General features: G+C 37.3%; 1 protein-coding gene across 1 annotated transcript in view; it reads left to right on the top strand.

Annotated features, from left to right (window-relative positions):
* Positions 1-12166, top strand: part of LOC134348078 (cilia- and flagella-associated protein 47-like) — a 712768-nt gene that overhangs the window by 469608 nt on the left and 230994 nt on the right. Inside the window, exons 48-50 of the mRNA XM_063050919.1 lie at positions 2377-2550; positions 3428-3539; positions 6467-6613. Coding sequence (XP_062906989.1) covers positions 2377-2550; positions 3428-3539; positions 6467-6613 — 433 coding nt within the window. The remainder of the gene's footprint in view (positions 1-2376; positions 2551-3427; positions 3540-6466; positions 6614-12166) is intronic.

Here is a 12166-nt window from a genome sequence, read left to right as displayed (position 1 = left end):
TTTAAGAAACATTTGGATGTAGTCAAGAGGAAAATCATGTTTATTTTTGGATGAAAGAACAAACGTGGCCTTTATAACCTTCCTCACTGATATCCATGTGGCAGTGTTGTGTAGAATACATAAATAAACCTGTGTAAATGAAAAACTAGGGAACATACGCTCTGAGGCCACTTTATTAGTTAACCCTATATACAGCTGCTTATTAATGCAATTATTGAATCAGCCAATCATGTGGCAGCAACTTAATATATAAAAGAATGTAGACATAGTCAAGAGGTTCATTTGCTCTTCAGACCAAACATCAGAATGGGGAAGAAGTGTGATCTAGGTCACTTTTACCATGCAATAATTGTTGGTGCCAGACGGGGTGGGTTGAGTTATTTCAGACACTGATCACCCCCTGTGATTTTTCATGCAGAACAGTCTCTAGATTTTACAAAGGATGCTGTGAAAAAACAAAAAAAAATGTATCTAGTGAGCAGCAGTTCTGTGGGAGAAAATGTTTTGTTAATGAGTGAAATCAGAGGAGAATGCTCGTGTCACATCCATGGCTTCAGCAGCGTAGTAGATCAGAATCAGAATCAGGTTTATTATCACTAGCATGTGACGTGAAATTTGTTAACTTAGCAGCAGCAGTTCAATACAATACATAATCTATGAAAGAGAAAAAAATAAAGTAAAACATAATAATAATAATAATGGCAGAGGAGAAGAAGCTGTTCCTGATCACTGAGTGTGTGCCTTCAGGCTTCTGTGCCTCCTACCTGATGGTAACAGTGAGAAAAGGGCATGACCTGCATGCTGGAGGTCCTTAATAATGGACGCTGCCTTTCTGAGACACCGCTCCCTAAAGATGTCCTGGGTGCTTTGTAGGCTCGTACCCAAGGTGGAGCTGACTAGATTTACAACATTCTGCAGCTTCTTTCGGTCCTGTGCAGTAACCCTCCATGCTAGAGAGTGATGTAGCCTATCAGCATGCTCTCCACGGTGCAACTATAGAAGCTTTTGAGTGTATTTGTTGACATGCCAAATCTCTTCAAACTCCTGATAATGTCTCGCCGCTGTCTTGCCTTCTTTATAACTACATTGATATGTTAGGACCAGATTAGACCCTCAGAGATCTTGACACCCAGGAACTTGAAGCTGCTCACTCTCTCCACTTCTAATCCCTCTATGAGGATTGGTATGTGTTCCTTCGTCTTACCCTTCCTGAAGTCCACAATCAGCTCTTTTGTCTTACTGACATTGAGTGCCAGGTTATTGCAGTGGCACCATTCCACTAGTTGGCATATCTCACCCCTGTACGCCCTCTCGTCACCACCTGAGATTCTACCAACAATGGTTGTATCGTCAACAAATTTATAGATAGTATTTATAGATGGTATGGCAATTGCAATTGTGAATATGCACGTGTCAGCTAATTATTATTTCATTGTGATAGTACTTAACTCCATACTTGTCGTCGTAGTGCTTGGAGACACAGCACAGCAACGCTTTGCTGCCTGTTTGCATTCGGCCTTGCCTGAGAAATTGGACTGTCGAGTCAACTGACTCTGAAGACTAGCGGTAGTCAATTTATATTTTAGTTGTTCTTTCAACCGCAGTGTTTGCTTCGTTTTTTCCATTTCAGAGTTTTAGTTAGTGGCCCTGTTTGGCCTAGTGTTTAATGTTTTCTTTCCCCTTTAACACTGTTTGCATTAATGTCTATGAACTATCAACCTACTTCAGTGTCTCTCACTCCGCACTTGGGCCATATCTGAACCTAATGGCAGCTCAGACTGATTCAAGCTGACAGGATGGCAACAGTAACTCAAGTAAGCACACTTTACAACAGTTGTGTGCAGAAGAGCATCTCTGAATGCACCACATGTTGAACCTTGAATTGGATGAGCTACAGCAGTAGAAGACCACATTGAGTTCCACTCCTGTACTTAATAAAGTGGCCACTGAATGTATTTTTGGTTTGGTTGCTTTGCTTCACCTAATGTAACACTGATTACAACATTTTATTTCCATTTAATGCCATGTAAAGGAAATTAAATCTATTATTTTGCTTTACTTGGTAGGCTGTTATGTAATCGGATTAGAAGACTAATTTCTAAACTTCAACTGCCATTATATTTTGTTTAGTACTCCATATTCCTTGTTTATTACAGAAACCTATGCACCCTTCAAGTTATATAGATTATGTAATAACAGATTATTTTAGTTGCTTTCATCAACTTTGTTAATTTTGCCAAGCATTTTACATTTTGTTTGGAAATAGTTACCCAATACACTGAAATATTCGATTGTATACAAAAGAAGTAAAAGCTCAACAGCAAAAGAGGATTTTTTTGTCTGACAATTTCTCTTGCACTTCTTCCTTTCTCACAGGGTAAACTTGTCCTGGCAAACCTAACAGATGGTACTGAGCGCATCTTCAACCTCAAAGGGATAGGCAAAATGCCAGCATCAATGGATCATATTGTGATAGACTGCCAAGTAAAACAGATTACAAAGAAGGTCATAATGGTTCCCAATTACACTCAGACTAAGTTAACATGTAAGGTGAGATGTTTAGACTTGACCACATTAAGCTTGATATCCTCTGAGAAGAAAACTTAAGTATTTGAGTGGTGTGGATATGTGAATTACTCTTAATAGAAAGGGGGAAATGATACAGTGTTTGTAAATGTGTTCCACATGTTGATATTCTGCACTTTAAAAAATGTCATTGGTGGGTAAGCAAAGCATCTGTCTATACTTTGGTACAAAACAGACAATGTTAGAAGCATTCAGCAGGTTAGGCAAAGAGAAGCTGACTCAAAAGTTCAAGTCTAATGAAAGCTTTGATGAAGGATTGCTGATCTGAAGTGTTGATTTTCTCCATCGATACTGCCCAGTCTGTTCAATGTTTCCAGTTTCTTCCTTCCTTTCGTTCAGATTTCCCAAATCTACAGTTTTTGTTTTGATTCTTTTTTTGTAAAATAGCACATACAAGATGCAAAGAAAGTTTTATTATATTCATAGAACCCCAGTTGCTCTGATTAATACATTTGAGACTCTCAGTTTTGCTTTTATTTAATTGAAGACTGGGCATCAAATTGGTACTTGATGTTGCAGGAACATATGGGTTGCAAGAAGGTTAAAATTGAAATTGGCCCTGAGGCTATCTTGTTATTGCTTTGGCAATATAGGTGTACTGTATGTTACTTTGTAAATACTTGACTCTGTACTGTTGAGTGTACCCACAAGTAATGAACTGCATACATAAGTATCCAATTTGTTGCAGCTTTTCAATAATCTATTGGAGCTGTGGCAAGACTTGCCAATAAATTGCGGTTGTATTACAACTGTTTACAAAAGTTAATAATTGTTAAAATATAATTACCTACATGAACGAGCTTGCCTTATTTTACAAAAATGGATGAAAATATGTTTCCAGGTTATTTCAGACATGTTAATAGTGAGTGGAGAACCATTTGTTACATTAAAGGCCGGACAAACTGTTCCCTATGAGATCAATGTTTTATCATGGAAGCGAGGAAACTTTACAGGTATGGCTACCAATTAAGCAAATAGAAAAGATTTGAATAATTTATTTTAACTTTCAGGGAAGTTATCAAGTGAATGTATTGCATGTGAATGCAGCTTATTTAACATTTCAATATGATTTTGATGAAATAATGTGTAAGAAGCATGAGAAGTTTAAAGCCAAAGTTTCAAAGGAAAAATGGGAGATTTTGTTCTGGAGATGGTTGAATGATAGAAAGCAGAAGTAACTGATCTAAAATATGTGGGTCATGCACAATGCATATCTTTTTACTTGGACCACTTTGATTCTCCATCTGAATAAAGGATCTTGCCTCCAGATTTCGATTATGCATGCATTCACTTATGGATACAGTGCTTTCTATCTTTCTACTTGTTCTTTAATTTAAGTTAATTGAATTTAACTATGAACAATCTTCTTGTGTCACAGCATTTAACTTTTAATATTTCTACTTGAAGCCTTTATTTGACATTCTCTTCATGCTTGCCCATTCTGCAGCCACCAAAATGCACTGAAATTATTTTGGTGTTGGCTTGGCTCCATGAGGCTCGATAGATTGACTTCAAGCCTTACACCAATACTTTCTCTATACTGCACACAGTGCATTCTTCTACCCACTCATAAAATGAAAAGAAAATTATTTAAACATTAATGTAATGTGAATTATGTACACATTAAAGTATGCAGGAATATACTGTATAAGTGTTATTTCTTTAATTTTCATTGTGGATGAGTAGTGAATTTTTTTGTAGTCACTTATGTTATCCAGTGCAAAGAATAAGTCAATGTCAGAATACTAGTTACCTGGTTATGCTAAACCAAGAAAATATATGAAGTAAAATCTGAGTCTTTTACCTTCATGGGTAAGGTAAAAAGTTTAGTTCTGTGAGACAATGCAAGTAAATTAAAAGTTAAGTAAATGTAAAAATGACCCAAGTTTAAGAAATAACAAAATAAAGCTTCATTTGAATTGGATGGTAGGTGAGAGAGGGATATTAAACACACAGGGACATTGAAGACAGTAGGGGAGTTCAGCTTATTTGAAAAAAAATAAGTTTGAAAATTAAGCACAACATATGATACAATTTCCAGTAGCTGTTCCTGGTGGCTAAGGTTTCTTAAGACATTATTGTTTAACATTTTTGTATTTGTTTCATCTCGATGACACAGTAAATCTTTCAGCGCTACTCCTTAAAGAGGAATTTCTTTCAGTGTAAAACTTAACCCCCTTAAAATCTATGTCTTCAGGAAAGTTCCTTGGATATCCATTAAGCATGATACTGTAAAATAGTTCATTGATCATTGAATTGTTCTGTCTGCCCCCAGCGGGGGAGCCATCATCAACAGCTGTTTTTAATGTCCTTGTTCCAGCCAGCTCTTTAGGTGAAAACAATTTTATTTAACTTCCTGCTGCTGGATATTGATCTCATTAATGAAACACACTTCAGAAGACTGAATTTTGCTTTGATAATCTTTTCTTGGAGAAATGTTCTCTTTTAAATACAGATCAAAAGTCAGCTTAGAGATGAAAAACAAAGATTTGATACAAACAGACTGTGAAATTATTTGTGAAGTGAGAAACTGAATTAACATTTCAAGCTGGAATTTTTTTTATCAGGGCTGAAAAAAATTAGAAATTAGACATATTTAAGCTGCAGAAAGGGGAGGGGTAGAATGATTATAGGTGTGATGGGGTGGCTAAGAGAGACTGCATGAAATAAGCTGTTGTGGTCTGTGATTGACCATGAGAGAATGATGAAGGATATAAACATGGAAGATATTCCTGAAAAAAATGTAAGTAGGAGATTAATAAAAACAGAGAAGATAAAAAAAGAAAAAAAAGAAAAACTGGAATTTTAAGTTACAGTGTACGTGAGAAGCACATTTTAAAAAGCTAGAAATTTAAAATAAAAACAGAATGCTGCAAATACACAACAACTCAGATGGAGAGAGAAGAAGTGAGGTAATGTATCAGGTTGATGATCTACTGGCCAGTACTGATTCAAATGGGAAATGCAATTTATTTGAAATTTCTGATTTCACCATGAAGTCTTGAGTTGGAAGATGTGATGATCTTCCTTGAATTTAAATCTGTCTTTGTTGGAACAGTATGAGAGTCCAAGAGAGAGAGATCAAAGTGAGAATGGGATGGAATTTTAAAGTGACGGACTACTGGAAACTCAAGATCACCCTTGTGGATATGCTGCAAATGGTCACCCAATCTCTTTTTGTTTTTCCAATTTTGTACAGAGCACAATGTGAATACTTGATCAATGCACCAAAAATTGGAGTCTTCACTTAAATAGTAACTTTAAGAAACAATACATATGGGTGCCATGTCGCATTTGTACAAAATATTGGTTAGTCTGCACTTACAGCATTGTGCACCAATTTGATCACCCAGAATCAAAAAGGATGTGGTAGCAATGGAAAAAGTTCATAGAGATTCACTAGGATGTTGCCAAGAATGAAGGGATGTAGTTATAAGGATAGGCTGGTTTATTCTTACTGAAACCTAAAGGGCTAAGAAGTTCATAAAATTATGAGGAGCAGGCCTGGATATGACAGACAGAAAGAATCTTTTCTTTTCCATAGCTAGATTGCACACATTTAAGTGAAAGGGGTGCAATTTAAGAGATAAAGGTGTGAGTTTTTCCACTCAGAGGGTGTTGAATATCTAGAACATGCTGCCAGGGGAGGTGATGGAAGCAGATTCAATTATAATGTTTAAAAGACAGGAAAAGCATTGAGAGAAACAGGCCTAATGCCGGCAAATGGGATTAGCATTGATAGGCCTCGTAGTTGGTATGGACAAGATGGACCTGAAGGGCCTGTTTCTGTGCTGTATATTTCTATGATTTAATCAATACATTATGGAATAATTTTACCCAATGACTCCAGTTGACAGAGGATCTATTCTCTTTGTTTCAGGTGTAATTTCATTTGTGGCTGAAGATGAAACTCTTCAACAGGACCAGCTGCCTGACTGCAGTAGCTCAGTGGAAAAGCCTAGTGGTGAACAGTCAGTAACAAATGTGACATCAATGACATACGAAATAACTGGAGATACAAACTCTGGTCTGCTTTCATCAATTAGTAACTTAAACCTGTTGCATACTACTTGCTTTGTTTTTGACAAAATTATTTATGCTACATAATAATGGTGTTCTTCAGGGACTGGTGTTGGGATCACTTTCTTCCATGTTACATGTCAATGATCTGGATAATGGAATTGACGGCTTTGTAGCCAAGTTTGCAGACAATACAAAGATAGGTTGAGGGGTAGGTAGTGCTGAGGAAGCTTGGAGTCTGAAGAAAGACGGATAGATTAGGAAAATGGGCAAAGAAGTGGCAGATGGAATACAGTGAGGAGAGGCATATGGTCATGCACTTTGGTACAAGAAATAACGGTGTACACTATCTTAAAATTCAAAAATCAGAGGTGCAAGTAGACTTGGGAATCCTAGTGCAGGATTTGTTAAGGTTAACTTGAAGGCTGAGTCCCTTATCTAAGAAGGGATGTGCTGGCATTGGGGAGGATTCAGAGAAGGTTTATGAGAATGATCCTAGAATGGAAGAGGTAACTTATGAGGAGCGTTCTAGGCCTGTACTTGCTGGAGTTTAGAATAATGAGTGGGCACCTCATTGAAACCTATTGAATATTGAAAGAGTGTGGATAGAGTATGGATGGAGTGGACATGGAAATCTTGCCCATCGTGGGGAAGTCTAGGACTGAAGAGCACAGCCTCAGAATACAATGACGTTGCTTTAGAACAGAGATGAGGTGGAGTTTCTTTAGCCAGAAGGTGGTGTATCCTTGGAATTCATTGCTGCAGATGGCTGTGGAGGCCAAGTCATTGGGTATATTTAAAGTGGACTTTGATAGGTTCTAATTAATAAGGATGTTAAAGATTGCAGGGAGAAGGCAGGAGAATAGGGTTGAATGGAACAATAAATCAGTCATGGTAGAATGGTGGAGAGGACACAGTGGGCTATATGGCCTAATTCTGCTTCTATGTCTTATGGTCTTATAGTTTATCTTTTTCAAGTAACTGTGGAAAAATATGTGGGTGTGGCACTGTTTAAAAAGCAGAGGAATTTTTAATTCCTCCTGCTTGAAGGCACATTCAGCCCATTTAGTGTGAAAACCAAGTGCTCAAAAATTGGTTTGTATACATTACATTTTGAAAATGAGTGAAATAAGGAATTGTTAGAATAGTTGTGTTGCCACAGGCACTTCAAATATTGTTTTGATTGCTGAACCTCTGACCAGATATGATTCAAAGGCCATCAAGTTCAAAATCAAGTCAGTGCAAAAAGCTTGAATTAAAAATATTTACATCTCCCAGCCAACTAAGTAAGGCTGGATATTCACTTGCAAAACAAAGTTCTATTGGTTTCAATTTCTACTTAATGCTGTACAGATAGAACTGAGAAGTTTGCTACATGGAGTATTTCCTCCTATTCCGTTAGTTTTGTTGGCTAGAGCAGAACAGAAAACTATTTAAACTGGCTTACGGCATAGTTTAAAATAATTAAATGTGAAGCAACAGAATGTAATGTAAAACTGAGCTAGTTATAAAAGAAATACCCAAAGTCAGCAAATGGGAAATAGTGAGGAATTTTGTTGCCTAATGTTTGCTGGAGGTTCCTGAAATACAGAGAGCGATAAGTTAGCCATTATTGTTAATTAATATCCACTGAAGTCTTTTAATAAATGTGTTAGAATGTTAAACAGTTCTACAGGCCACCAAAAACTCTGAAATCCTTTCCACATTTCCATTTTGCCTTTGACAATAGAAGGCCCATCATGTCTGCAATCCAATTCCCTTACTGATTTTCCCCACATTTTTAGACCAGTGTAGAATACCTGTGACTGCTTGAGCACTCTTCTATATTGACCTTACTCTTTCAGGAGAGCAGAAAATATTTCCTCATGTAAGAGGTGAAAGAACTGAGGACATCTATTTCTCATGAAATGCACTGGTGCATTCTCAATTTTTGGGAAAGGACATCTAAGAAATGCTGGCAGATCTATGCCAAGCTACAAGTATCTGAGTCTGGGACTTTTGTTTGAATGCAGAGGCACTGAACTTGTTGGCTGTTTTGATCAGCAATTTCTAGAATATGTTTTAGTTTTGGACACTATATCTGCCTATTAAACCTGCTTCAAATTAGACTCAGTGCAGGAACAGCTGGGAAAACAACTGCAAGGGAGAAGAATAAACTAATTTACATTATTAATATTATTTATTTATTATTAATTATGTAATTATTGGTAGGTGAATTACATTTTGTAATTTTACTTTTGTTAATTAAATTTTCTAATAGTTTTTGAATAGCAGTTTCGTTACATCACATCCTTGTGAGCTTGTCCACTCTCTGTTTTTTTTTATATCCACTCAAAGGATGTGGAGCTCACAGACTGAACTGGCATTTAATGGCCCATCTGTAGTTGACCTTGAAGGCCATAGTGAGCTGCTTTCTTAAAATATTGCAGTCCTTGAGGTGTAGATACATCCTCAGTGTTGCTCCCCAGTAACAGCTAATTGGGGAGGATCTTCTGTATTTGCTGGCATAAGAGTGAAGAGTTTTTTCACAGCATGATACTTCATTCTTATTTTTGAATTTGTATATCTTCCAATAATTGCAATTTTCACACCATGCTTTTCAACATAGTCATTGAATCACAGTCATACAGCATGGAAATAGTTTCATCATTGGCCAAGCAACACATACACAATGCTGGAGGAACTCAGCAGGCCAGGCAGCATCTATGGAAAAAAAAAGTGCAGTTGTCATTTCGGGCTGTGACCCTGCAGCAGGACTGGAGAAAAAAAAGATGAGGAGTAGATTTAAGGGTGGGGGAGGGGTGAAGTAAAGAGCTGGGAAGTTTATTGGTGAAAGAGATACTGGGCTTTAGAAGGAGGAATATAATAGGAGAGGATAGAAGGTCATGGAAGAAAGGAAAGGGGGGAGCAGCACCAGAGGGAGGCAATGGGCAGGCAGGGAGGTAAGGTGAGAGAGGGAGAAGGGGATGGGGAATGGTGAAGGGGGAGGGGCATTACCAGAAGTTCGAGAAATCGATGTTCATGCCATCAGGTTGGTGGCTACCCAGACGGCCAAACTGATCTCTGCTAACCAAAATTCCAATCTAAATTAGTCCCATTTGCACTTGGCCCATATCCTTCTAAACTTTTTTGATTCATGTATCTTTCCAAGTTTCTTTTAAACGTTGTTAATGTACCTGCCTCAGCACTCTGGGTGAAAAGATTGCCCTTCTGGTTCCTGTGAAGTCTCTTCCTTCTCACTCTTTATCTATGTCCTCTAATGACTGATTCTCCAAACCTGGGAATTTTCCTGATTAATGCCCCTCATGATTTTATACACCTCTTTAAGATAACCCTTCATTCTTGCATGTTCCAATGAATATAGTCCTAGCCTGCTCAATCTCTTTATATAACTCAGTCACTCAAATCTTTTCTGCATTCTCTCCAGCTGAATGGATTATTTTCTACAGCAGGGTGACCAAACTGAATACAATACTGTACTCCAAGTGTGGCCTCAACAACATCTTGTACAACTGCAGCATAATATTTCATCTTCTCTGCACATTGCCCTGACAAATGAAGGTCAGCATGCCAAAAGACTTTTTCACCACCCTGTCTACTTACACTTGATTTCTTTGGTCCTCTGTTATACAACACTTCCAATAACTCTACCATTCATTGTGCAATTTACCTTCGCAAAATACAACATGTCACAATTACCCCTCACACTTAGCTGAATTAAAATCACCTTCCCCATCTATTTCAAAGTATTGATTTCTTTTTTAAACAAACAATTTGTTCTTAAACATATTTTGTGTAGATACGTAAATTCATGAAAATGAGAGAAAAAGTGTTGGATTTATTAGGGAACCCTTACAAAGCTCAATATATTCCCACCCTGGGAAGCTTCTCATTTAAAAATGCCTTTGTTAATTTAATACACCATTATTATTTCTCCCTGCAAACATTATGCAGCAAGCAAGGAAATCATAAATTTGTACCAGGAGGAAAATAATGTTTTGATTTGCAGATGTTGTAGTTTCCAGGATGAAACTAGTTAAATGGACCAGCTGGCCTGTTCATGTCCATTTTTATATCAATAAAATCAGCAATAAGTATGCATGAATTTAATTATATGGTCATTTGGATGATTTCCTGGAGGGCTAATAGTATGAATTGGCAATTTCACAAATGGAAATAAAAAGTGATTTTTAAAATTGTGTTACAGATCAAAATAGGTGACGTTTTTAAACTAGGGTGTTTATCACTTTAAATACAAGAATCTTCACTCTATTCTTTTTTACATCTACTTATGGCAACCACAAAATTATAATGAGATCATGTACAATCTTTGGAGAAATGTGAAATTTTTCATTTACAAATATCTTCTTGACAACATCTATTGCTCCCATTTTGAGGATATTTCCCAGTTCATTCTCCAAGGCTGTTTTCTGTCTAGCCTCTAATTAATCTACTGATTTAGTCTTCTTAGAGCATAGTTGAACAATATTGAGCAACAAATACAAAATGCTAAAGGAATTCGGTAGGTCAGGCAGCATCTATGGATGTTTCGGGCTGAGAACCTTCAGGATTGGAAAGAAAGGAGAAAGGTACCAGAATGAAAAGGTAGGGAGGGGTTGGGAAGGAGAACAAGCTAGAAGGTGATAGGTGAAGCCAGGTGGGTGGGAAAGGTTAAAGGCTGGAGGAAAAGGAATCTGATGAAAGAGGAGAGTGGACCATGGGAGAAAAGGAAGAAGGTGGGACACCAGGGAGAAGTGATAGGCAGGTGATGAAAAGAGGTAAAGGGCCAAAGTGGGGACTAGAAGAAGAGGGAAGGGTGAGGAGAAAGAAAAAAAAAACACTAGAAGGAGAAATGAATATTCAGCTTGGAGGCTGCCTAGATAGAATACAAGATGTTAGCTCTCCACCTGAGAGTGGCCCCATCATGGCAGAAAAGGAGACAATTGACCGACATGTCGAAACAGGAATAGGGAAAGGAATTAAATTGGTTGACCATAGGGAAATTCTGCTTTTGGCAGATAGAACTCTCTCTGATGAACTGTAAATTTCCAAGATGTTCAGTTGCTCTATCGTTAATTTCAGATTACAGCAAATTCCCCAAAGCTTATATTAAAATACTGGCCTATAATCCCCTGTTTCTTTTCTCTCACTTTCAACCTACATTGAAACGATCCATCAAAATCTGCAATCCATATCTAGTTCTAGACCATGGAGTAGCTTCATGAATGTTACCGGGTGTAAACAATAGCTAAGTCAGAGTGTAAGAACAAAAAGCTTAAACATTCACAATTTCTTTCAGTAGAAGACCTGAGTGAGTGATCTTTCTTCACCCTATCCAGAGGTTTCATTTCTGCAATTGCCAATTTGTAATTTGATTAACTCAATATCTCATCAAGAAATAGCTGAAAGCACTCAACACTTGAAAAGCAAGGGATCCAACATTATCCAAATTTTAGCGCTGAAGACCTAAACTGGAAGTGGTTACATTTTTTACCTTTATCCCTGATATCCACCTGATAAGGTTTCCAGATATATCCAGTTCATAGGAGACAACATATCT

The sequence above is a fragment of the Mobula hypostoma genome, chromosome 6 (genome assembly GCF_963921235.1).
Source record: "Mobula hypostoma chromosome 6, sMobHyp1.1, whole genome shotgun sequence".
In the NCBI taxonomy this organism is placed as follows: Eukaryota; Metazoa; Chordata; class Chondrichthyes; order Myliobatiformes; family Myliobatidae; genus Mobula; species Mobula hypostoma.
This window is presented reverse-complemented; position numbering and strand designations above follow the sequence as displayed.